The sequence below is a fragment of the Ursus maritimus genome, unplaced genomic scaffold (assembly GCF_017311325.1).
Source record: "Ursus maritimus isolate PB19 unplaced genomic scaffold, ASM1731132v1 scaffold_2, whole genome shotgun sequence".
NCBI classification, from domain to species: domain Eukaryota; kingdom Metazoa; phylum Chordata; class Mammalia; order Carnivora; family Ursidae; genus Ursus; species Ursus maritimus.
Genome location: NW_024424452.1, coordinates 146,665 through 171,213, shown reverse-complemented (window position 1 = coordinate 171,213; position 24,549 = coordinate 146,665). Strand labels below are relative to the sequence as shown.

General features: G+C 60.5%; 1 protein-coding gene across 1 annotated transcript in view; it reads right to left on the bottom strand.

The window, feature by feature from the left end:
- Positions 1-22,037, bottom strand: part of LOC103670053 (FAM20C golgi associated secretory pathway kinase) — a 45,889-nt gene extending 23,852 nt beyond the window's left edge. Inside the window, exons 1-3 of the mRNA XM_040634616.1 lie at positions 21,335-22,037; positions 19,371-19,549; positions 8,865-8,943 (exon numbers count right to left, since the gene is read on the bottom strand). Coding sequence (XP_040490550.1) covers positions 8,865-8,943; positions 19,371-19,549; positions 21,335-21,942 — 866 coding nt within the window. The 5' untranslated portion in view covers positions 21,943-22,037. The remainder of the gene's footprint in view (positions 1-8,864; positions 8,944-19,370; positions 19,550-21,334) is intronic.
- Between the last annotated feature and the right edge of the window lie 2,512 nt (positions 22,038-24,549).

The following is a 24,549-nucleotide window of genomic DNA, read 5'->3' as shown; positions in this document are numbered from 1 at the left end:
CCTGGGTCAGGGTACCGGTGGAGAGAAAACACGCATTATTTACCAGCAGAATGACAAATCCTTGAAACTCCTGACTGCTCACTCACTGGCCCTCAAAATCTTTTTATTTCCCTAAGCCTTAGGCTGTAGGGCATGTGCCTAGAACTCTTCCTGCCCTCAGGGAGAACTCCTATTCACCCTGCAAGACCCAGCTCAAAGGTCTTCTTCAAGGTTGTTTGGCAGCCTAGACTCCTTTTTCCTGCCCTCCCACCTTGTATGGCCTTGCCTGGGTCTGTGTCCAGGTCTGTGACCCCTGGAGCTGTTCCTGCAGCGTGCCGGGCACCCAGCACAGTGAGCGCCGCACAGGACAAGACCACAGGTTCTCATGTGATCAGCGAATCGTTCTCAGGACCATCTCTTTTCAGAGCCTCACCTGCTGTTCACACAGCCTGGTGCCCACCCTCAGGCCTCTGGGGTCCAATGTGTTCAATGCCAGCAGGGTGTCAGCTGCCGACCACAGCCCCCCTGGTTCCCTTCTAGGCTCAGGACAGCAGTGTTCACGCAGGAAGATGGGCCCCCCAGCAGGCTGGCTTCTGGGAGCCAAGCCCCCGGTGGGACATGGATCATGAAGGAGGCCTGAAGGTCAATGGTCGGTTAGTGGTCTCCAGTGCGTGGCTCCCTGTGTGGCCCCAGCACCCCCGGGAAAGTCGATGGTAAGTTCGAGAGTCTCCCTGCTGAACCTCCTCGCCCCGTAAGCGACGAACTGGCCCCACGTCCCCTTAGGCCCTCGGTTCACTGGGGAGGCCCTGGCCTGCAGCCCGGAGCAGTGCCTGGGTCACGGGGATGGGGCCCTGCTCTCCCCGCGGTACACGCTGTGCCTGGTGGACCATGCTGGGTCCGCACAGGAGGGAGGCTGGTGCTTCTGCATTTAGAAACACCGTCTCGGCCTGCACACTCTTCCACCACTACCTCTGTGTGCATCTCGGCTGCTAGGCATTCCTGGGCCCCAAACAGCTGTTTGCAGATGGTTTCTCTGGGACACACACACGTTTCTGTTCTTCGCAAGAGGAAAGCAAAGCACATGGCCAGTCTGCAGGTTCTGTGGCAGGCACAGAGCACGTGGGGGCTGCAGCCCGGCCACTGGGCCAGGGCCTGGGATGGCGGAAAACAGGTAAATCAAAGCGGACGGGACGCGCACCATCCACACAGCTAAGCAGCAGACAGGAGACCAATCAGAGTACGGAGGCCTCTTCACCCCGTGTGGAGCCCCCGGAAATCCACAGGCTGGGAGGCAGCCCCGTCGGCTGGTGCCTCTCTGCAGACACCCGGGTCCCAGCCAGGTGGACTCCGGGACTCCCAAGACGGCCTTGCTCAGCCTGATGCCGCTTGAAGGGCCAGGACCTGGCGTCCCAGGCGCTGGACTCGAGCCCTGGCTGGCTGCCCACTCCCTGTTGATACTTAAACTGTCCGGATCCTCAGTTTCCTCCTCCTTGAAGGAGAGTCGGCAATAAAAATAAAGCCTATTCCTGTGGTCAGAAAGGTCAGCTGACTTGGTGCGAGCCGCGTAACCGTCAGCTCCCTCGTCGTCAGCTCCCCTGTCACCTGCTCCGGAGCTGAAAACCCAGAACACAAAGACAAGGAAATGGCCTTCTGGACGGCGGGCCAAATGCAGCATGGCAGTCCTGGCCACACGCTCTTTCTGCAGCAATGTCACGACATTCAAGAGAAGGGGGAAGAGAAGCCGACGGTGGGAGGAGCGGGGGCACCCCCCCCCCCCAGGGACAGTCGCCACCATGCGTGTCAGCACCGCGTTGAGATGTGCGGACACAGGTGGTCCGGACGCCGTGCAGCGGTTCTCCCCGAGCCAGGAGCCTGCAGCAGGACCACAGGGAGCCTCCTGGCCACCCAGGCAAGGGGAGTGGGGACCCAAGGGCCAGCCCTTGGGACCAGCACATTCGCCGCTGTGACCCCTCCAGGCTGTGTGGTCAACCTCCCGCCTGCCTGTGAGGACCCTGCACAGCCAGCCCCACGGCAAGGACAGACCTGGGCACAGGCTCCGTACTGCGAACCTCACGCTGGCTGCTGGACTACAGACACCGCACGGCCTGTGGACAGGACCTGGCAGGACCTACGGCAGCCAGTCTCCGCCCTCCCTGCGATCAAGCACTCACTCTGGGGATATCCCGCCTCCCAAAGTACAAGAACGGTCACGGCAGCTTCCTCAATAACAGCGCCAAACCAGAAACAACCTGCAGGCCCACAGCAGGGGGGCCGATGAACGCGGACGCAGTCAGGTGACGGCACACAGCTGGGTGATGGCCCCGGCTGGCGGCATCTGGCAGACGCAGCGCTGAGCACAAGGCACCTGGCCTGGAAGAGAGCGTAGGGTTCCACGCACGAAAGAACCAGGGCAGGCGGTCTGCGTGCAGGAACGGGATCTTAGCAACACCCAGGACAGTGGCTCTTGACCTAATCTCATGTCTCAACACATAGAGGAGGAGGCCGGGGGGCTGGAGTGTGAACTGATGAAGAGTCTACAGGACCTTTGTCCACCCCGGCGCTGAGAAGAGGTGTTGGTGAACACGGAGACCGTGTCTGACCTGGGCGCTCTAGTGGGGTGCACTGTGCCCCCAAAAGTACGTCCGAGTCCTAGCCCTGGTCCCCGTGAGCGTGAGCTTCCTCGGAAGCAGGACTCTGCGGTGTGATGGTTAAGTGGAGGCCACGCTGGAGCGGGGTGGTGTCCTCACAGAAGAGGGGAGGAGGCCACGTGGCCACGGAGGCAGAGGCTGGGGTGACACAGCCACCAGCCCAGCATGGCCACCAGGAGCTGGACGAGGCCGGAGGGACCCTCCCCTGGAGCCCTCAGAGGGAGCACGGCCCAACCCCTGAGCTCACGCTTCTGGCCCCAGAACTGAGAATACATTTCTGTTGTTTCAAGCTGCCCAGTTTGCGAAGCCGTGTTACGGCCCCAGGACACTCACCCAATGTGTACGTAGGTGTGGAATGCCACTGTTACCACCAACGGAGGAATTAAAGCAACGGCCATCCGAACGGTACTGGGGACGCCTGCGGTCCTGGGCCGGCGCGCGCCTGCCTTGAGATCCGAGTGGCTCAGATGGCACCAGGCGGCACTGAGGTCAGTCACCTGCGTGACCTGTTCCAGCCCCACCTCCTGACAGCCAGTGACCTTGGGTGACCTTGGTGCCCTAAGTCTTGGACGAGAGTCATTACGCCAGGCTCAAAGTGACCCATCCCAGACATCACTGAGTCTGACCTGTGGGTTTGTCTCGGCTTCCTCTTCTCTTTACTTTTGCGAGCAAGGCTAGAGCTGCACAGCTCCCGCAATCATAGCCATCACTACCGTCACTCTTGGTGCTGAGGTCGGCTTTCCCTGAAACGCGACCGTGTGGGTCAGGATATCTCCCCTTCCTCACGGCCTCTGAGGGCCAAGCCCCACACAGGCACACGAGGTGTGTTAGCCCCTAGCATCCACGCCGCTGCTGGGCTTCAGTGCCGAGGGCCAGCTGGGCAGTGCTGGTTACGACGGGACTGTCACCCCAGCCACCCCGGGCGCTGGGTGACCCCAGCTGAAGCGGGTCTGCCTCCGTTTCCGGCCTGCCTGAGCGGCACCAAAGACTCATTTTCCCTGTGATATGTGCAAGTCAGAACCCCAAACCCCAGAGCGCCCAGAAATACCGTAGTGCTCGAATGAACGCTGGGGAGGAAATGGCACGTCACTCCCTGGATCCCCCACCGAACCTACCACTCAGCTCAAGCTGGGCATCGACTCCCCTTCTCCCCGAGGCATGGAGGGACCCTTGGCGTCACGGGATCCAGCCTCCGACTGCAGGAGGAAACTGAGGCCCAGAGAGGACAAGAGGGCCTGTAGGGTCACAGGGCAAGGAAAAAGGAGACGGCACTCCGTGCAGGCCCGTCCTCTCCTCAAGGCTCCAGGCCGCCACGTGCACCTCTCTGCCAGTCCCCCTGCCCCTTCACTCACCTGAGTCCATACCGTCACCTCTCGTCTGACATCCGACAAAGCCCTCCCCTCTCTCCCCACCTGCACCCCTCTGCCAGCAGCAGGGGTGGCTTTCTAGCGGACTGACGTTCCCTGAAGGGAGTCCAACGTTCACCTTCTTCTATCCCTCGGGTCCCCTGGCCTGGAGTGACAGGACCTCATCCTCAGGCCTCAGCTGGAGGTCCCCTCTGAGAAGCTCTCCAGCTGCCCCCCAGGCGCTGGCCGGCCCTGGTCATACTCAAAGGTGAGGGTAGCGGCTCACAGGGCCATTGCCACTGTCTGCCCACCCCCTCGCTCGATCTGTGCACACGTGGAGAGCACCAACTGTGAGTCCGGCCCCACGGCCGGGGCCACAGGGCTGGGGCAGACACACACTGCTCTCGTCCCACCTGAGCAGCAGGACAGTGGGCTCTCAGAGGCACGAGGCCAGGCCCAGGGGCTCTGTGTGCATTTGTGGGATGGCCGTGAATGTTTCTGCCGGGAGGTGGTCACAGCTGGCGTCCTGGGCCTGCCTGGAAGGCCGCTTTCCAAGAAGCGAGCTGAAATTTGTTGCGAAGGGCCCGTGCTCTCTGGTACGTCCAAACAACTCCACCCCACGTTGCTAACCCACCAGCTCCTCACAGCTGCCTTCGGGAAACTTGGGGCCCGTGGCTGCGCCAGGCCTGCTGGCTCTGTGGAGACACCAGCACTTGCCAACTTCAGACACACACGTCACCTGGCACAGGTAACACTTATCTACGACCCTGAAAGCTCACGTACTACCACCCCAAAACAGGTACACTGGACACCCTCAAAACAAAAAGCTCACGCTTCAAAGGACCCCACGTATGGGATGAGCGTCTTGTGTGCAAAATGCATAAAGAACTCTTACAACTACTCACAAAAGGACAACCCACTAAAAATGGCAGATCTGAAGAGGCATTTCTGCAAAGAAGAGACACCAACCGCCAACAAGGACGTGCAAAGATACTGGACACCATTAGTCATTAGAACCACGTGGGTCAAAACCACAAGGAGACACCACTTCACACCCGCAGGGGGGCCAGACAGGGAGAAACAGGTGCGGGCCAGGACACGAGGTCGCGCGGGACGTACGTGGAGCAGCCCCACCAACGGTTCAGTTCGGTTATTACCAGATCCAGCAACTCCAGTCCTAGGTGTAGACCCAAAAGAAATGAACACGCATGTCCACGCGAATGTTCGTGGCAGCGTTATTCGTAACAGCCCCGGTGTGGAAACACCCCAAGTGCCCATTAACTGGTGAAAGGAGAAGTAACATACGGCCTGTCTACACCATGCAGTATCCCCCGGCCGTAAAGAGGCAGGGAGCGCAGAACACCTGCCACAACGTGGATGAATCTGGAGTGCGACGCTCGGGCGAGAGGCGAGGTACCAAGAGCACGTATCACAGCGAATTCACGTGAAATTCCGAGCAGGCAAATCCATGGGGACAGAAGATGGACTGGTGGCGGTCCGGGCCTAGAGGGCGGTCCAGGGGGAATCGGGGAGTGATGGCAACACTGGACAGGGCCCTTTCTGGGGCCCCCAAGACTGTCACATGGACGGCGGTGATGGACGCACACTTCTGTGAATACAGTAAAAGCTTCCGAGCCGTAGGCTTTAAGCAGGTGAACTGACAGTACGTGAGTTACAGCTTGATGAAGCCGTTAGAGACTTTTCTTACTTTAACCCCAACGCAAGAACGCCCAGAAACTTGAGGACTGACGTGCTAGGTCTATGTAAACATACGTAACCGCTAAACTTCAAGGAGCCACCCCCACTGCACGCAAATCACACTCTGCAGGTCCCCCAGGCCCCCCATCTCACTGGCCAGTCCCCTTCTAGAACCTCGAACTGACAGCCTTCGAGATCGTAAGGAAAAGTACCGCCATCTAATTAATTCAGAACCTTCTACTGACAACTTACAAAGCTGTTAGTAGCTCACAGAAGACAGGTTTTCATAAAAGAACGATTAATCATGCATTTTAATTTTTTAATGCTCTGGTCATAAACCACAACTGTTTTCATATCAGACCACAGGCACTGGGGGGTGGGAACGGCGTGTGCAGCCCCCTCAGGTGCTGGGCCCGGGCCCCGGGGTCCTCAGGGGAGTGGGGGCTGCCGGCAACAGGACCACAATCCATGTGGAGGAGGGTCTGGGTGCCAAGAAACGCCTGACCCAACCCAGCAGAAGCAGCAAGAGAACCAGGCGAGAGGGACGACAGCGACAGGTTGTAAACCCCGCCCTGTGCCCACCCTGCCCGGCGGGGGTCGGCTGCCCGGGAACACGCTGTACGCAGGGGCCTGGCCAGCCTCAGGACACCGACCGCGGCTCCGGTCCTGGCAGTCTAGCTGACGGGCCGTGAGCATGTGCTCACCCTTTCTGGCCTCAGTTTCCCCAGCTGCCTAGAGATCTCAACACTGTTTCCATGGCTTCAACCCGACCTCAACATCCCCACTCGGCCCACCGGGCACACTGGCCTTCGCCAAGCACCGGCACAAGCCCCGCCCCAGAGTGGGCCTGTGTGGCCTCGGCCTCCAGACGGATGCTGGACAGGCGGGACCAGGCGTCCGTCTTGCTATGAACAGGCTGGGGACGGAGAGTTCAGGGAGAAGGGGCAACGGTGAGCTCCGTGAGCCTTGCAGGGACCCAGGAGCCTGCTGTCCCACTGTGCCAGAGCTCTACACCCAGCGGCTCCCATGACCATGGGTGGTGCCCCCACCATGGCTGNCGAAGCTGACCCGGCCGAGGGGGTGGCTGGTGGAAGGAGGCCGGGGAGGGGGCAGGGGGGAGGCCGGGCACCCTGGACTTTGGGCTCAAACTTGGGCAGTCTACGCCACTTCTCCGAGCCCTGGCTTCCTCATCTTTATGCGGCAGGACAACAGCAAGAGTCACAATACTTCCTGTAACTCCCAGGGGCGTTTTGAGGACGAAACAACAGATGTGTAAACCCTCGGCACAGAGCCCGGTCCAGGGAAGGCTGGGGCGCCCGCACACGGCAGCCTCTCAGGAACGCTACCAGGACTGCTGCTGTTACAGCCCACACTGGGCGTCCCCGCCACAGGCGTTCACACAGGTAACCCCACGGAGGCACAGGAGGAGCAGCCTTGTGGCATGGAGGGACCCGGAGGCAGCCCTTCTGCCTCAGCTCCCCCGTGAGAGGCCGCAAGCCCTCAGCTTCTCCCCTCAACAGTGCGGCCGAAACCACGGAGAAGCCCAAGGAGGCTGGACAGTCCGCGAGGAGCCCACGCCCATCCCAGGCCTCATTTTCTTCCAGGATGTTCCACGAGGAGCCCGCCCCCAGGCTGAACACCCTCCAGCTGTGTGGACCCCACCCCAATCATCCCTCCCGAGTCGGGGGCTGCATGAACCACGCCGCTTGTCCACACTCCCGCATCCAGCCATCTTCGTGAGACAGCCAAGCCCACCGGAGCTCCCTCTTCTATGCCGATTCTCCTGAAGGACACGTGAACTTCCCTTTCTGCACAGACGCGGGGAAGGAGGTGCCTGTGCTCATGGACCCCCGACAGCAACGGGGTGGCCCACCACGCCTCGGTGTGGAGCATTTGCTCCAGACCCAGCAGCCCCGAGCTTTCGCCCTGTCCCGGTGTCCTTCATCTTGCCCGTGTGAATAACGTTCTCAGCCTGGCCTGCTCCAGGCAGCCCCAGATCACGGACAGGTCAGGTAGGTCCTCAGGGAAGCCCCTGGCAGGACGTCTGTCCAAGGAAAGCGGGCAAGAGGCCCAGAGACACCCTGGACGCAAAATCATACCTTCGGTCACAAGTTACAAACCAGCAGCTGTATTCTGTTTGGCCTCCAAGGTATTTGGAATGCTTCTCAGTTACCATCATTTTTGAAATTTGAAAATAAAGCAGAAAAAGCCATATTTCTAGCTTATCCTGAAAACTGGGTATCAGGACAGATGGCCAAGATCTGGTGAACACAAGGCAGAGGCCCCTTCCGCTGGAGCCCGTGCCTGGCAGCTTGCCCTCCCCGCCCCCACCAGCAGCCACAGCAGCAGCTCACACGACCTGCAGGGTCCTCGTGGGCACCTGGGGGTGCGACCCACACTTTACGTGCAATGAACTCCCTCTCGCCAGGGCACAAAGGGCCTCGCGGGGCTAACGCGACGACGGAACAACCCTGGACCGAATGGGACCCCCAAGTCCCAGCATCATCAGAGCGGACATCAAAAACATGGATGCTCCCCGTGAATTTTCTTGGGGTGGCCGGGCTTCCAAACACCCCTTCTCCAGCATTCCACAAATTTTCATGTGCCAGTGAGTGCCTTAATGTTTATTTTGGTGGCGTGGTTTCTATTTTATGCCACAGGAAACCCGGGGGGTGGTCAATCCAGCCCACTGCTAGTTTTAGAAACAAGGCTTTACTGACAGCCAGCCATGCCTGCTCTCTTACACACTGCTTGGCTGATTTGGGGCTAGGACCGCAGACCTATGCAGTTGAGACACAGACCATATGGCCTGCGAAACTTAAAATATCTGTCAGCTGGCCCTTTATAAAAAAAGGCTGCTGATCCCTGAGCTGTGCAGGAGAGGCAGAAGCCACCTCTCTGAGGCGCATTCTTCGGTGTCCATATTTGGGTCCCTAGTTTAAAACACTTGTGCTCACGGGGGTAGGAATGACGGGCCACTGGAGGAAGTGGGGCGGGGAGGACTGGAGGCCGGCAAGAGGAGGGGCTGAGGGTACAGGGCCCCGGTGCGGCTCACTTGCCTCGATGGGGAGGAAGCCCAGAGCGGTCACCCACAGTTCACCCCAAACCCCTCTGGGAGAAAACACTGTGTTTTCCACCAGGAACGCGGGGTCTCTGCACCCGGCACCCCGTCCCAAGCAGCCCCAGCACTTACTTCATGGGCTTGAACAGCGCTTGCCCGTAATTCTGGAACGTCATGATGAGCTTGAGCTGCGTGCCCCCCGACTTCATGGCTGCAAGGGAGAGGGAAAGAGACACGGGGTCACTCGCTGCCCTCAGGCCCCTCCCTCGGTGGGCCAGAGAGGCCGGCTCCCGCTCGGGTCCCACGGCCCCACCTGGGCCTCTGGATGTGGCCGAGGGCCCCCATTCTGCCTGGGAAGTTTGGGGTTTCCTGCAATGGTGCGGATAAACACGCCCCCCTGAAATTCAGGTGCTGGGGTTGCGGGCAGAGCCTCTTAGACAGTCTGACCCGTAGACGGAGGGACAGGCTTCTAGGAAGGGTGGCCAAGTATATGCACCTGCCAGCAACACCTCCCTCCCCTGGACACCCGCGGGACCCCCTCAGCCCCTGCTCCCCACCCCACAGCACTGCGTGTGCTACTGGAAGCCTGAGCAGGGTTAGTCTGAGGAGACCCTGAAGACCCCACTCCTCACAGGGGGCTATCGGAGGCTCCACATGGACGCTATGGGGGGTGGAAGTCTCCGAAAGCATCACTCTGGCTTCCCACCTGCCACGCCAGCTGAGAAGGCTCAAGAATCCCTGACAATAGCTGCTCTTCCGCAGACCGTGCATGTCCTTTATGCTGATGGAATTCACGGAAGGCAAACGTTCAAGGGTTTCCACAAGACATGGGGGTGAGAGGCTGAGCTGGCTCACGCGCCCCAGCTCCTGCGTGGCTAGGGCCCCAGACCGTGGGAGGCAGGCCCACGGCCTCTTGCATCCATGCCAGGTACCAGCTGTGCGACCGTCGAAGGGGGAACCAGGGACAGGCCAGGTGTCCCCACCGGAGTCTGTGTCCGGTGTGGCAGGACTGACTATGAACCGTAAATACCAACATGGCTTCGGTGCACCAGGACAACAGGCCTGAGGAGCCCTTGGAAAGGCCTCTCTGGGGAGGTGATGCCCACGCGGCTCTCAGGGAGGAGGAGAGGTTGGCGTGAACACACAGGATCTGAGGAAGGAGAGAGCCAGCACATTTACAGCCCTGGACGATGATCATGGGGCCCGCCTGTCCCAGGGAGTCGGAGGGGGTGGGCTGGGGGCCTGGGTGTGCGGCAGCTCTCAGGGGGTCCTTCCCACGGGGAAGCGGTGGTCGGCACTGTGCAGCAGGATAGCCGGGAACCAGGGGATGCTGTCCCCCAGTGCGCAGGGGGCTGGCTACGAGGATGGCAGGTGGAAGCCAGGGGAAGGAGGCTAAGGCAGCCGTAGCAGACGACGGTGGTTTAGATGGCAGAGACGGGGAAAATGGAAAAATGAAAGAAATATCATGGGGTCCAAGGAACCATTTAGTGGAGCAGATGCGGGCTGTGGCGGGAACAGAGGAACCTAGGTTGACTCTTGGATTCCAGGTCAGCAGTGGATGAATGGGGAGGAACGTGCATGGAAGTGAAGATCAAGGCCAGGTGAGTAGGGATGACTGACGGGCACCATACTGACGGTGCACCATACTGACGGTGTGCCATACTTGGGGGCGCAACACTGGAGGGGCGCAATACTGGAGGTGTGCCATACTGAGGGTGCACCATACTGGGGGTGCGCCATACTGGGGGGGTGCCATACTGACAGTGTGCCATACTTGGGGGCGCGATACTGGAGGGGCACCATACTGGAGGTGTGCCATACTGAGGGTGCGCCATACTGGGGGGGTGCCATACTGGAGGTGGGCCATACTGAGGGTGCGCCATACTGGAGGGGCACCATACTGGAGGTGCGCCATATTGGGGGTGCGCCATACTGGGGGTGGGCCATACTGGAGGTGTGCCATACTGGGGGGGTGCCATACTGAGGGTGCGCCATAACGGGGTGCACCATACTGGGGGTGCGCCATACTGGAGGGCGCCATACTGGGGGTGCGCCATATTGGGGGTGCACCATACTGGGGGTGGGCCATACTGGAGGTGTGCCATACTGGGGGGGTGCCATACTGAGGGTGCGCCATAACGGGGTGCACCATACTGGGGGTGCGCCATACTGGAGGGCGCCATACTGGGGGTGCGCGATACTGGAGGGGCGCGATACTGGAGGGACACCATACTGGAGGGACACCATACTGGAGGTGCGCCATACTGGGGGTGCACCATACTGGGGGTGCACCATACTGGGGGTGCATCATACTGGGGGTGCGCCATACTGGAGGGGCACCATACTGAAGGGGCACCATACTGGAGGGGCGCCATATTGGTGGTGTACCGTACTGGAGGGACACCATACTGGAGGGGCATCATACTGGAGGGGTGCCATACTGGGGGTGGGCCATACTGGGGGTGGACCATACTGGAGGGGCGCCATACTGGATGGGGCGCCATGCTGGGTGTGCACCATACTGGGGGTGCACCATACTGGGGATGCGCCATATTGGGGGGCACCGCACTTGGGGGCTTTGGTATGGAGGAGCCCTGAGGCTGGAGTCTCCGCTCAGCTTCCGATGGCTGGGTGCCCACCTAGAAGGAGACTTCACTCCCCCTCATCGTGGTTTCCCCCTTGAGCTAGATGGCTGCCCGGCCTCCTGCATGGGGCTGAGGTGAAGTCAGGACGAATAAGGACAATGCATGACTTGATCCGCCAGTGCCCCAGGTCGACCACAGGCAGCACGGGGGTGACATCACATTCACCCCGCAGGGCCGCTATCGCCATCACGTGGGTAATGCTTGCGAACCGCTAGAACGGCGCAGGGCCCGTGGCACACCCACGACGTCAGATCGCCACAGGACTGCAAAGAACGACCAGGGGTTCTAAGCTCCCTGAACGTCTTCGGGGGCTCTCGTGGCCTCTGTGAGGGCCAAAGCCCAGCCTCACCGCTGGGTTCCCAACCCAGCCACTTGCTCGTTCCTTCCTCTGCAACGTCTGTGGCCGGGACAGCCTGGCCGCCTCAGACGCGCCCTGGTCTTGGGGTCCAGGAGGTGGAGCTGAAGGCGGCCAGACCAGTGTGTGACTGGGTGTGTCTGGCGCTCCTCCGGCCTGTGCCCTCCCAGGAAACCCCCCCCAACAAACTTCGCCTCACTCCAGAACGCTGGAAATAACCTAAAAATGCCCCACCCGGCGTCCAGAAGCAAAATGCACGGTAATCCCTGTGATGGAGTACTAGGTGGCCCTCTTAACGGCACCAAAAGATCTCTAATGACACAGCAAACGGCCCATTATTTTATTATTAAGCAAAGCGGCTTAGGAAGCGCTTACACTCCGCGAGCCGCCTGCTCTGGGAGGCGCCTATGTGAGCGCGTGGGAAAATCTGCATGCACAGATAAGCAGCTGGGGCCCAGCGCTCACCCCCCAGGAGTACAACCACAGATGACTTCAATTTCCTTTTTTCTCTTATCTGTGCTTTCTAAATTTCAACAATGAACATTTATTACATTTTTAATAAGATGAAAACAGAAGTGATCATTAAGAAAATTAGTGGCCCGATTAAGCCCCATGCGATGTCCCCATTTCCATGTAATAACTGGGGTCACTGGATTTAATTATTCCTTCCCAGGCCAATCGGGGACAGCACATCAGCTCTTTCCAGGGCCTGTAATCCTGGTTTTCTTGAATAATAAATTATTATGCAAATCTGGTCAGTTTAGTCATTCTCGTTCTAGAAGCGAATCTCAAAGCCCTGCTGACCTGTGTTTTCCGCTGCATTTCCAGCTCCTCTCCACGGACCAAGCAAGTAACTAGAAACCAATGGGCCTTCGAATCTCGGGGTGACTGAGGACTCTGGAAAGGCCAGGCTTTTGCTAACTGCCCTGCACACCACCTTTCTCTTGTCTGGGGACATGTGCCTTCCCACCTGGGTCCACCATTCACCCTGCCAAGCTGGGGTCGACAGCTGGAAGACACTTGGAATTCCGCTTGAAAATCAGGTACAGTCTCCCTGCAAAAACCCACATGCAAACTGCCCGACGTCGTGGCAAAGGCCAAGTGTTCGTTGGGGATGGGTGAGAGGCAACCTCCCCCAAGTCTGCGCTTGGAGCGGGTGGCCCTGCTCTGCTGCTGCAGAGGGGCCTGGGGAAGGGGTCAGGGCCGAGGGCCCCGGTGGCAGAGCCGGGACACTAACCAGGCCTCGAGAAGGAGGGTGTGAGTTTGGGGTTTCTTCCTGAAGCCAGACTTGAGGAATCTTGCCCCAGTGCGGGGGAGAGAGGCCATGGGAGCGGAGGCAAACTTCAGAGAGAAGCCCAGGTGGGCAGCAAGGGCCCCACGTGAGAGCTGGTGGACGTGCGCTCACCTGGTTGGGTCTCCATGTTTCTCGGGGGACGGAGGCCTGTCAAAACCTGGCCAACCTCAGCCCTGGGGGGCACCTGACGGAGCAGTGAGCCCACCGTGGGCTCGAGGCCAGGCTACGGCCGGGGTTGTCCCGGCACATATCCAGGGGCCATGTCCCCAGAAGACACTCACCCTGAACGAGCCCCACCTGCCACCTTCTCTCCATCCCCACGGGCCCACCCAAACCTGGGCCTCACTGTCGTCAAATCACTAACACACAAGGGCACCTAACTGGTAGCCTGGCTCCCTCAAGCCCCACCGACCGCGCCTCTTACATACGCTCTCCCCTCCCCTGCTTGCCTCCGACAGGCATGTCCCACCATTGAGACCATGGATGTCAGCTCTGTCTTTCCTGCTCTCCCTCGAGAGCCATATCCCCAGCTATGCGTTAATATATGGTATTAATCAGCACTGACTAGTGATCATTAATGACACGTGTCAGTAATTGCGCATGCTAACAGATGCTAACAGAACACCCTGTACTTTATTCTGATGTTCGTGGATGCTATAAATCCCATGACCACTAAGACACTTGCACACTGTGGGGTGTTGCTGTCTTTCCCCAGAACACAGCTCCCCTCAGAAGACCCAGAATGGGACCTGCATTTCTTAGGGTCCTCCTAGGAAGGATCGAGTAAACCAAGCACTGAGAGCAGCCCTGGGAGGCGAGACACAGCCCCGAAAGGTAAAGGGGTGCCACCCTGGCCGAGGACCCAACAGTGCCATACCAAGGAGGCGTGAGCAGGAGACAGGACGCTGGGCTCTGCCGTTGGCCCATCCCACATCACACACCTCGGTGCTGGCAGGGACAAGTGACCTGGGTCACTGAGCAATTTGTTTCCCCTGGAAGCCAGCGTCAGCACTGCCAGGCTCCCCATTTCTAACAAGCAGCCCCTCCCCCACGTCCTGACTTTTACATGAACTAATGCTACTTCAGCGACCGGTGGCCCACACAAACAGGCCCATGTGTAAGGCACTGCCCGGCCATGCGTGGGGGCCCCTGTCACCTGGTCTGGGAAGTGGGATTCATGTTTGTCCTTAGGGACCATGGTCAGGCAAGTGGTCCAAATATGTTCACAGCCACTGCCTTGTTTTAAGGCCCAGGATGGCTCAGATCTGAGGGCTGTGACACCAGTAGCACTTAGGTCAGCTCTTCTTCCCTGCCCACACCACACGCCTCATCCCCTGGCGGGAGTGCGATCTAACCCGCGTTCTAAACCCCTGGGTGCCATGCAGAGCCCCTTCTCCTGCCCTTGGGCATCGAGGCACGTGGGCCCTCAAACAGCAGCATGGTGCGTGTCCTCCTGTCCGTCGCCGGTGGGCACTCTGGCTGGCACTGAGGGGGCTGCTCCGAGGGAGGGACCAGAGGAGGCTCTAAGGGCTGGGGTCCTCCTGCCCCGCTCGCTATGAGACCCCGGCAGCCCTCTACGAAACGTCAGACCCTCACACGCACCCCCAGGACGTTGGAGTGTAACTGCCCCCAGCCCAGACCGCGGTGTAGCCAAGCTCTCAAAGACAGCTCACTCGTATTATGACAGTTAAATTGACTTAAAAGAGAAAGTACAGCACTGCCCCAGCTGGAAACCAGCACCCTTCCTGGAGCTGGAAGGAACACCATCGGAACACATGCCTGTTGGATTCTGGGGCCCAGCTGTGGTCCGCTCGAGATGGAGAAAGCAGGTGCCCGGGGCACCTGCCTGGGCTTGTGTGCTCGATCTTGGACCAGACGGCTGGAAGGAAAACTGAGGAGGGGCTCAGCTATTTGCCACCTTTCAGGGTGCCGTCCTTCGGGGTGGGCTGGGGTGGTCTGCGTCCTTCCTCCCAGATGGCCCAAGGTGCCTCTGGCGAATTGAGCATTTTCAGTTGTCAGTCTCCAGATCGGAGAGCCAGGACCTGGAGACTGGGACCCACTGCAACCACCCGGGGCGGGCGGGGGACTGTGACCTCTCTGGGGCTGGAACTGCCTTCCCAAGGAGCCCGCCTCTGACCAATGAGACAGGGCGGCCCCCCAGGCTCTCCAGCAGCTGTCCACCCTGGGCTGCCCCAGCCGCAGCCTTTGTTCCCGGAAGCTCACCGGCCAATTAGTCAGGGACCCTAGCTAGATCAGTCAGCGGCCAGGACTTCGGTCCTGCGGAGCAGTTCTCCTTTCCCCAGGCACTGACCGCAGCTGTGTTCCAACCTGGATGGAGCCGTGGTGGCGTCTTCCAGCCAGAGTGTGACTTCTCCTTCTTAAGCATCCCGAGTACAACGCAGTTAATTGGGTCATTTATTCTTTGCACCCGTAATTGTGCACGATACCGATTGAATGAATTATCACCGGCCGCATGCCTGACTCCAACTGAATAGAGGTAGATAACGGCCCGAGCCTCCTTAAAGGCGGGCAGGAAGGGCCGCCACCAAGCAGCCGGGAGCCTGGCTATAAATACATGTGTGTCGGCCACAGCAGCTGTACCGAAGGCCACACGGGCTTCGTGAACTGGATCGAGTGGTTCTGAACGGGGAGAGTTCACGCAACTCTTCGGACAGGAAGCTCTGGGAACCTTGCAGGAGCTGTTCCAGCAATGTTCCCAGGCTCGCGCTTAATAGCGGGGTGCACACTTGAAGATTAAAGGGAAAACCACAGCGGGGCAGCAGGGGACAGAGATCTGAGCTGGGAGCAGGCACTCGAAAGACACCCCCCCCGCCCCCGTCTTGGAGGCCTCAGTTTCCCTGTTTACAGAAGGGGTGCTGGAAGTGGGTTGGATCTCCAGCTCTTGAAACTTAGACACTTCCTTATACCACCACTGTGGGTCAGTGTGACTTCTGTGTCTCTTTCCCATTTCAGGCTCAGAAGGATGGCATTGCTGACCCTTGACCCCTAGGTAGGCCTGGGCTCCTGTAAAGGGGCTGCCCTCCAGGGTTGCCCACAAGGCCTTCAAAGTCTGTGTCCAGCTCTGGGTCACAGCACGGCTAGGTGCAGGGGCCGCCAACGGCAGATAGTTCCTAGCTAGGGCCTCCCTTTCCAAACTTGCCCAGCTGGCTCTGCTAAGCCAAGGGCCCACCCAGGGGTTGCTGTCCCACGCAGGGGGTTGGGCTCTCAGTCAAAACGTCCAGCTGCATGGGGGGGCAGACACAGCCCCGAAAGCGTGCATCTCCAAGGGCTGCCTGCGGCCTGGCCCAGGGCCAGCCCCTCTCCTGCTGCTCCCTGTGGACCAGGGCCTTTGCACAAGCCTGAACTCCGCTGGGAGCTCACCAACGCAGCAGGGACAGTGGGGCCCAGTGTCGGCTGAGGCCGTCCACTGGCTTGTCCCGCACACGCTGCTGTGGTCAAGGGGGCTCTGGCCTGCCCCTGAAGCCCTCCCCGCAGAGACACCTACTGGCAGGGACACTGCTTAGGCTCTGCTTTTACCTTCTCTTATCTCCTCACTGCAGCTCTCAGCCACCCCACGACATATGCTTCACAGGCCCATGCCCTTCACCACAATCTCTGTAGACAGAAGCACTCATGGATTTCAAAAATTTCAGATGACAAAAGGCACAGGTAATGTGTATATCCCACACATTATGCAATGGCCCAAAGGGGTCTGGGCAGAACCCATAATTACACACACTCCTATTTCCTCAGAGAACACGTGAATATTTGCTCCGAGTGAGAAAAATAAGGATTTATAAATAGCTTTGTCAGTTTAGGGTTTGCTCCCATACAAGTTCAGGGCGAGTCAGATTTTGCTGAACGAGACACATTTGGATTTCAGACTGGCAAGCCAGAGATCACAGGTCCCAGGTGAGAACCCTCTTACGTCCCACGTGAGAACCCAGAGCACCAGGGACTCGTGCACTTGCCCAGAGTGGCACCAGGGTCAGACTCAGGCCGCGCACCGGGTGCGTCAGGCAGCCTTCCAGCGCTGATCCCGTCCTGCACGGGGACAGGGAAGGACCGGCCCGGCCCGGCCAGAGCTGTCTGGGAGTGAGTGACAGCAGCACAGAGAGCCCACTGGAGACAGAGGGGCAAGGACGCACTCCCGGTCACACCACCAGGCACGGCCAAGCCAGAACCCTAGGATGGGACCCCCAGACCCAGGCGCCGTGCACCGCGCTCAGGCAGCCTAGGCACCACCGCCCCGGGCAGTCAGACCAAAGTGGAGGGAGGTGCCTCCAGGCCAGGCCCCCGGGGGAACAGAGAGAGGAGGACCCCTAGGGTGGGCAATGTGCCTGTGACCCAAGCAGCCTGTCTTCTCTCTGTAGCTGCTCCCCAAGCTGCTGGGCCCTGTCCTCTGCACAGAGTGGGTGCCCCGGGAGGGCTGGAGGCTGTTTGCTCCCTGAGGGATACGGCGAGCTTGGCCGGCCTTGGGAATCCCAGCGGCTCTTCCTCCCCCCGGGTCCTGCACTGAGTGGGGACCCTGCCAGCACATGGTGCAGAAAACTAGTTAATAGTTACAAGCTTGGTCATATGCACCATCTTATCAGAACAAATGCAACGTACCCGAGCAGCCCCAAGCCCATTTGACAGATGGGGAAACCGAGGCAGAGAGGGGCGCCGCAGACACCAGCAGAGCAGCATCCTTTAACGTTGTACTTCCCTAAAACCATTTCTAATTTTAAAACCTTGTTTTCATTGTCCCAGAAAGCCCAGCCCTCCGTGCCCCCTTTTATGACGAAGCCCCGGGTCAGACGTTTCTTCTTACAGAAGGGGCTCCACACCCCTCCTTCTAGACGGACGTTACCTCCTTTCTAAAGCCTCCTAGATTCTAAGTGAACAGTGTTCAAAGCCCTTATTCCCCCCCCTCTCCCCCCAAGGCCTCTCAGGTCAGCAGCAGAACCTCGTCGAGCTTTTCTCATCCTCACCCACTACCCAGAAAGGGGCTGAAGGGCAGGAGGTGTCCCAGAAAGTCTGCTGAACGGGTGAATGAGTCGGGCAAGGCCTGGATACGTCTTTAATGGCCGCACCTACTCTCAGGAGTGAAAAGGGCACCCCGGCCGTGGCTGTCTGCGGGACAGTCTCCGCTATGCACACAGACCGCGTCCCAGCACCACCGGGAGCCTCTGACGCCTGCGAGGGGCTGGAGGGAGGCAGCGGGGCTGAGGCGGGGCAGGGTCAGACCCCTCCTGTGCAGCCAGCTGGGAGAGGAAACACCAGCGGGCTCTGCACGCTCCCTTCAGGGAGGGAAGCAGTCACATGCTAGAGAGAAGCTACACGGGGGGCGGTGGGGGGGGGATGCCCAGCCAACAGCTCAGTACTGGGCAGAAAGAGCCGGAAACAGTCCTTCCAGGTCGCTGGAAAGCCCACTTGCCGGCCTCGCTCCCCTGTAGCAGCAACTGGACGGAGCCCCGGGATCCTGCGACCCTTCCAGCATCAGTGCTGCTTCAGGGAACCCCGAGGAGACAGTGTCTGAAACTGCCTGCTTCACAGAGTGACCCTGACCGGCCTCCCTGCACCCCTTTCCAGCGGTGTGTACCCGGACAGCTGCCTGCAAAGCCCCCAGGGCTGCTCTCTCCACCCCAGGGCCTCAGCCCACCCTCAGTGCCTCTCCAAGCCGGTGACTAATAGCGACCTTCACCAACAATCGCCTACAGGCCTGAGAGCAATGGCAGCAAACCCCCAAGCTCAGAAACTGCTGCTGACACACTTCCCTGAAATCAGTAATTGGATGCCTTTTTCTGTCCAATTCAGCAGATCCCAAAGTACTCAGCGACGGTGCCTCTGAATTACTAAGCGCACGGGCCTCTGCCCGAGACAGAGCTGAGCCCTGGTCCATCCCCGCACACAGGAAACGGCAGGAGCATCTGGCAGGGCTCTGGGTGCAGAGCTGGTCTCTGAGCTCGGTCCTGTGTCTCCCTGCTGCGCTGAGGGAGGCGCCCCAGCCACCAGGGGCACGTGCCCCGTCTTTACCCCTGGAGGGGAGACCTGTAGTCTGGAAAGTGCCCTCCTCAGGCGGGGAAGCAGAATGCAACACGAATAGCAGTGCTGCACCTGTCCCTCCCTCGCGAGCCTCGCGACAGCAGGCCACAACCCCCAGAACCACTGACGGCATCGGCATCGAAGGCGTCCCTCCCCTCCCCTCGGCCCTGCAGGCTGTCTCTCCAGAAGGCTGCCCTTATCAATCCCTCCAGGGGGTAATGTTCCAGCAAGGAGCAATGGCATCCCAGCATTCCTGCAGAGGAAAGCCAGCCCCCAGCACACCTGACCCCATCAGAAAGCTCGGGAAGGGCACCTACCGACGCTGGTTATCTTCTGGGCACTGAGGTCACGCAGGAGGGCCTCGATGGCTGGGTTATGTCTGGAGTAGAGCTCATACCGGTTGATGCCGATGTGAAACTTAAGCCAGTTGGGGTAGGAGTCCACTGCCGCCTCCCCCGTGGGCAAGAATTCTTCATTTTCAGTGCCTTCACGTGGCCTACAGAAAATGAAGGGGACCCGGAGTCAGCAGGGAAAGAACGGCGTGGTAAGATCTGGATGAATACGGCGGAGTTGGTGCCAACGCCAAGGTTTTAACTTTGGACCCAAACAAATGCAGATCTGTTCAAAGATGTTCTGCCCAAACAGGACCTTGCGGACGTCCCTACCTTTTCTGTGGTTGTTGTTCTAAGTAATCACACATCTTGACCGTAATTCTTACTTACCCTCGGGAGACGCCCAGACAGCTATAACTAAATCAAGACCGAGGCCAGAACATCAGTGCCAGGCCCTACCGCGTCTGTCCCGGGGTCACGGAAACAGCCCCACAAGTGTGATGTCAGCTCGGGGTACAGACCAGAGAGCCATCTTTGACCACGAACTATGTGCCCCTCCGAGACACACCCCGCCTGTCAGGAACCTTCCCTAGGCGCTCTGTTTTGGTTCCAACAACCAAGGGCAGAAATGATGCAAGAAGCTAAATTTGATTTTAACGAGAGCAGTCTTGGGTGGGGAGAGAGGAAAGAGGCAGGCGCTCGCTGCAGCTGAGGCCCAAAGTGAGGGCCTGCCGCCCACGTGGTCCGTCCCTCCATCTCTGGAGTCAAGGGGCCAGTCGGGGGCAGGACAGAGCCTATGTGCTGCTCGGCTGGAGGGAAAGCGGAACTTAGCTCTGATTCGCCTGCAGACGAGGCCCTCTGGCCCCAAGTCCTGTCCCCCAGGGGCCACATCACTGACCCCCAGTCCCAGGCTCTGTCTTTCCACAGCTCCGATTCTCAAGTTTCCAAGCATTTCCTTGAACCTGGCCAGCAGACAAGGCTCAGAGGCCACCAAACACGTTGGTGCATTTAGACAGAAAAGCCGGGGCCTGGTCAAATTTCAGGGTAGAAAGGATTTTTATAGGATGTTTTGGAAAGCCAGCCTTCCCCCCTGCGTTGCTTGGGTAACCTTTTGCAGGTCGCTATTTATTCTGGCCTTGCTGCTGGTTAATATTTCACGGCCCCAGCCGTCAGCATCTGCTTATTCTCCGCGGTGCAGCTGAGGAGGGCCTGGGGGGAAGGGCTGAAAGGAGGACAGCTTAAAGAGATGCTCCCGAGGATGCTTCACACCTTTTATGAAGCTGTCACCCAAGGCGGCTGGCACTGTTCCAAGGGCAGCTGCTGTTTGCACCCTGGCTGGGAGAACCCTTCTGTTATGCCTCATCGGGGCCAGCACGCCCCTCTGCTAATTTTGTTCTCAGCGACTGGCTTACAAGGCTCATTAGGCTTCTGCAGACTTTCCTGACGTGTCCACTAGAGAAATGTCGCGGACTATCGGAAAGCTTGGCGGCCAGCAGCTCCCCAGGGAAAGGTTCGGGGCAAGCGCTCTCATTCACTCCCTTGCCAGCTCGTGCGTGCCTTGTCTGACTCGGTTTCCGGGCCAGTGACCAGGACCTTGCAGGCCAGCACTGCTGTCCTATACGGTCCGCACTGACCCTCCCTGGACGCCACAAGGAGCAACTCCCAAACCACCCAGCAGCCCTTCTCAGGGAGGCAGGCGTTCTGAAGACAAAGGCAAGAGCAATGGCAGCATAGCCTCCTGCCCCACACAGCTCCCCTTGCGGGAGGGGAGGTGGTGACTCTGCCTGGGGGTCCATGCCCCCTGGGGGTTCCCGAGCCCCTGGGCCTCTTTAAACAATGCCGGGATGTGCAAGGGCACTTCCTGGGAAGGGGAGCACAGGCTGATGAGGGCCGCTTGAGGGTTCAGGGCCTGCCAGCACCCACCCTGAGCTGCCTCCCGCCTCACTCACCAGTCAGGGTTCTCAGCGGCCGCCTTGGGGTTGAACCTGATGTCGCTGTTGACGTTGAAGAGGACGTCGTCCTCCGTTAGCGGTGGGACCGACACCTGGTAGAGTGGGTGTTCAAACAGCCTAGCCAGGAGAGAGCTGTCCCCGCTCGGGCCAGGGGGCGGCGCCGACCGACGGGGTCCGGGGTCTCGGAGCAGCGGCCGGTGCGCGGGATCGCGGGGCCGGGAACCACTGGGATCCTGCCCCTGCAAGGCGCCTTCGGCCGGTTCGGCTGCGGCCGGCAGTTTCTCCAGCGAGTGGGATGTGAGGTTGGAGGAAGGGTCCGAGCTAAAGTCCTGCAGAATACGCAGCGTGTGTTTGTTGGGCCAGCCCGCGTCGCCGGCGGCGGAGGAGGCGCCCGGGGGCTCCCCGGGGCGGCCCCGCGCCTTGGCCCAGCCAGGCGCCGCCGCCTCGACCGCGGGTTGCGCGCACGAGCAACCGGGCTCCCCCGAGGGCCGCACGGCGTGCCGCTCCAGTTTGGGCAGCAAGTCCAGCACGATGTGCAGCGCGCAGGCCACCAGGAACACCATCAGGATGAGCACGCGGAACCTGCGTACCAGAATCATCTTCATGGCCGCGCCCGGGAGCGCGGCCTGGGACTCCGGGCGCCCTCCCAGAGCGCGCTCCGCCCGTGTCCCAGCTAGTCTTGGCTTGGCGCGAACGCAGTGCCGAGGCACAGGTCAAGGTCCATCTGGCGTCGGACAGCTACCAGCTCCAGGGCTGTCCCCCGGCCCGCACCACGTGTACGGCGCCCACCGCCAAAGAGCCCGCTCGCCGGGCCATCTCGGGGCCGTTCCCTCTCGCCTCTCCGGAGAGGCCGCGCCCTCAGCGGCCGGGCCCAGCGGCCCTCGTCCGCGGAGCTGGGTGCGCAGCCGGGTGAGGCCCCGCGCACTCAGCGGCCGGCTTGGGGTCTCTGCGCTCATCCGGCGCGCAGGGGCCCGACGCTGCGGCCCATCTAGGCCAGGGCGCGGCGGCTTGGGGGTGGCGGTGGAGATAGCGCGGCGCAGTCCCCTCCGCGACTCCGTGGGCCGTGCCAGGCGCCGGGCCGGCCAGGCGGAGAAGGGGCGGTTCCTTGGGGTAAGGCTCGTCTCTCTCACGCTGCGGTCCGGAGGCGGGGACCTGGAGCGGGAGCAGGGCGCAGGGCCGCGGGGACAAGGAGGGGGCGGGCTCGGGGTTGGGGGGGCGCACGGAGCGGCCGGGGAGGTCCCCGGGCAGGTGCAGCAGCCGTCCCCGGAGCGCAGCGCCCGCGCGGCCGAGCCTCTCGGCGCCCGGGCCGGCAGATATCCGAGAGCCGCGGAGCCGCCCCCCGCGTCAGCGCCCGCAGATTGGCGGAGACGCAGCCCCGCGAGTCACCGCCAGGCCCGAGCCGACTCCGCTCCCTCTCCTTTCTCCTCCCTCGGCCGCGCCCCGCGTTGCCTCTGCAGCTCCGGGCCCGCTAAGGAGAGGGCGCCTTCCTCCTTCGGTTGCCGAAAGAAGACGGAGAGACCCGAGAGACGAAGGCCGGAGGGCTCGGGCGCGGCAAGCCGGCTCCTGCAGGACTGGGAGCGCGCGCGGGCGCTGTCGAGGGCGGCTCTCCGGCCAGGCCGCTGTACGCAGGACCTCCGCCCGCCCGGGGCCGGCCGCCGCCAGCTGCAGCCTCCGGGCTCCTCCCCAGATGAGCCGAGGGCCAGAGCCCAGGCCAAGTCCCTCCCCAGAGCCGCTGGGCGTCTGCGCCGCCGGATGCGCTCCCCGCCCGGCGGCGACCTTGTGCCCCCCGCCCCCACCCCACTCCCTCGGGAGGCCCCCCACGCGCCCTGCTGCAGGCGAGGGAAGGAGGGGGCGACGGGGCGCCACCGCCGGAGAGGCGAGAGGAGTTAGGTATTTCGTCCAAATAGCAAATCCGGAGGGAACGCCGGAGCAGCTCCTCCACCGGGCTGGGGCCCCACCCCACCCCAAGGGGACACGCCTGCGCCTTAACTCTGGTGGCGCGGGCGCCCCTGTGCTAGGATTCGCTTGGCACTGAGAGGTACCTGGTGTTTGCCTTGGCCGTGGCTTGTGTGTGTGTGTCTGTGTGTGTCTTTTGCTTCGCTAGATGCGCAAAACCAGCCACCCAGACCCAGGGGCGTGGCACTTCTACGTGGCCTCTTCTGGGCCCCCAGCCCCCAAGAGGAAATAGTAATGTGCACGTCAGTCTAAAGTCCTGGTGAGAAGGGTAAGTGACTCTGGCCAGGGAAGGCAGTCCAAACATACCCATCGCCCAGCAAACAGGCTGTCTGCCCCATGCCCTCGGGGCACTGCAAATTGTCAGCCTCTCTGGCAGGACTGTGGTAGGGGGCCTAGGAGGGAGCCCCTGCTTTCCTGTCCACTTGCTGTGCTGCCCTGGGCATCTCACTGTCCTCTCTGGACTTTGGTTTCCTCTTACCTGCTTTCAGGGTACTCTATCCTTGAGACTCATGGTTGAATCTCCACATCTGGCTCAGGCCCTAACATGCAGTAGGCACCACTGGCTGCTTGCTGGTGAAGGAGAGGAGTTCCCACCCAGCTGGCTGGTGACGTAAGTGTCTCTGAAGACATCTGAAGTAAGTGGAAAGGTCCCTGGGCCCTTCTGGAGCTGGAGGAGGGGCTGGACGTTGGAGGGGGCAGGGTGTGAAGGTGGGTCTGACCTGGACATGGAGCTCCCCCTCCCTCCCACACGGCACCATTTGTGTGCAGAAGAGTAACTTAGGGCAAGGTTACCCAGGGAGGCCAAGGAGAGGATGTCCAAGCTGAGATGGAGGTCGGTGAGCAAGCCCCTCACGCTTCCACTGGGGGAGCAGAACTGTGAGCCCCACCATGTCTCCTTTGGCCTTGGGGTTCCGCAGCCTCTGGCCCCTTCAGCCCTCAGGGTGGCCGTGGGGTGGCCAGACCCCATGAATCATAGACTGCAGGTAGGGGCCTCACGGGGGCTCACAGAGCACTTATTTCGAGCCTTTCCCCTGCTGGATCCTTTGGGGAGCTGGGGTGTTAGCAGGACTCCTGTTCACCACTGGATGGCTCCCTTGCATGGTTCTTGGTTCACCTCAGCTATCACCTTGAAGAGGCATTGTCTCGCTGACCAGATGGTTTCCAAATATCCTCACCCCCTTTCCTCAGTGTCCAACTGCTCTATTTTCCTAGCAACACCCACCACTATCTGAAGGTAACATCTGCTGTTCTTGTTT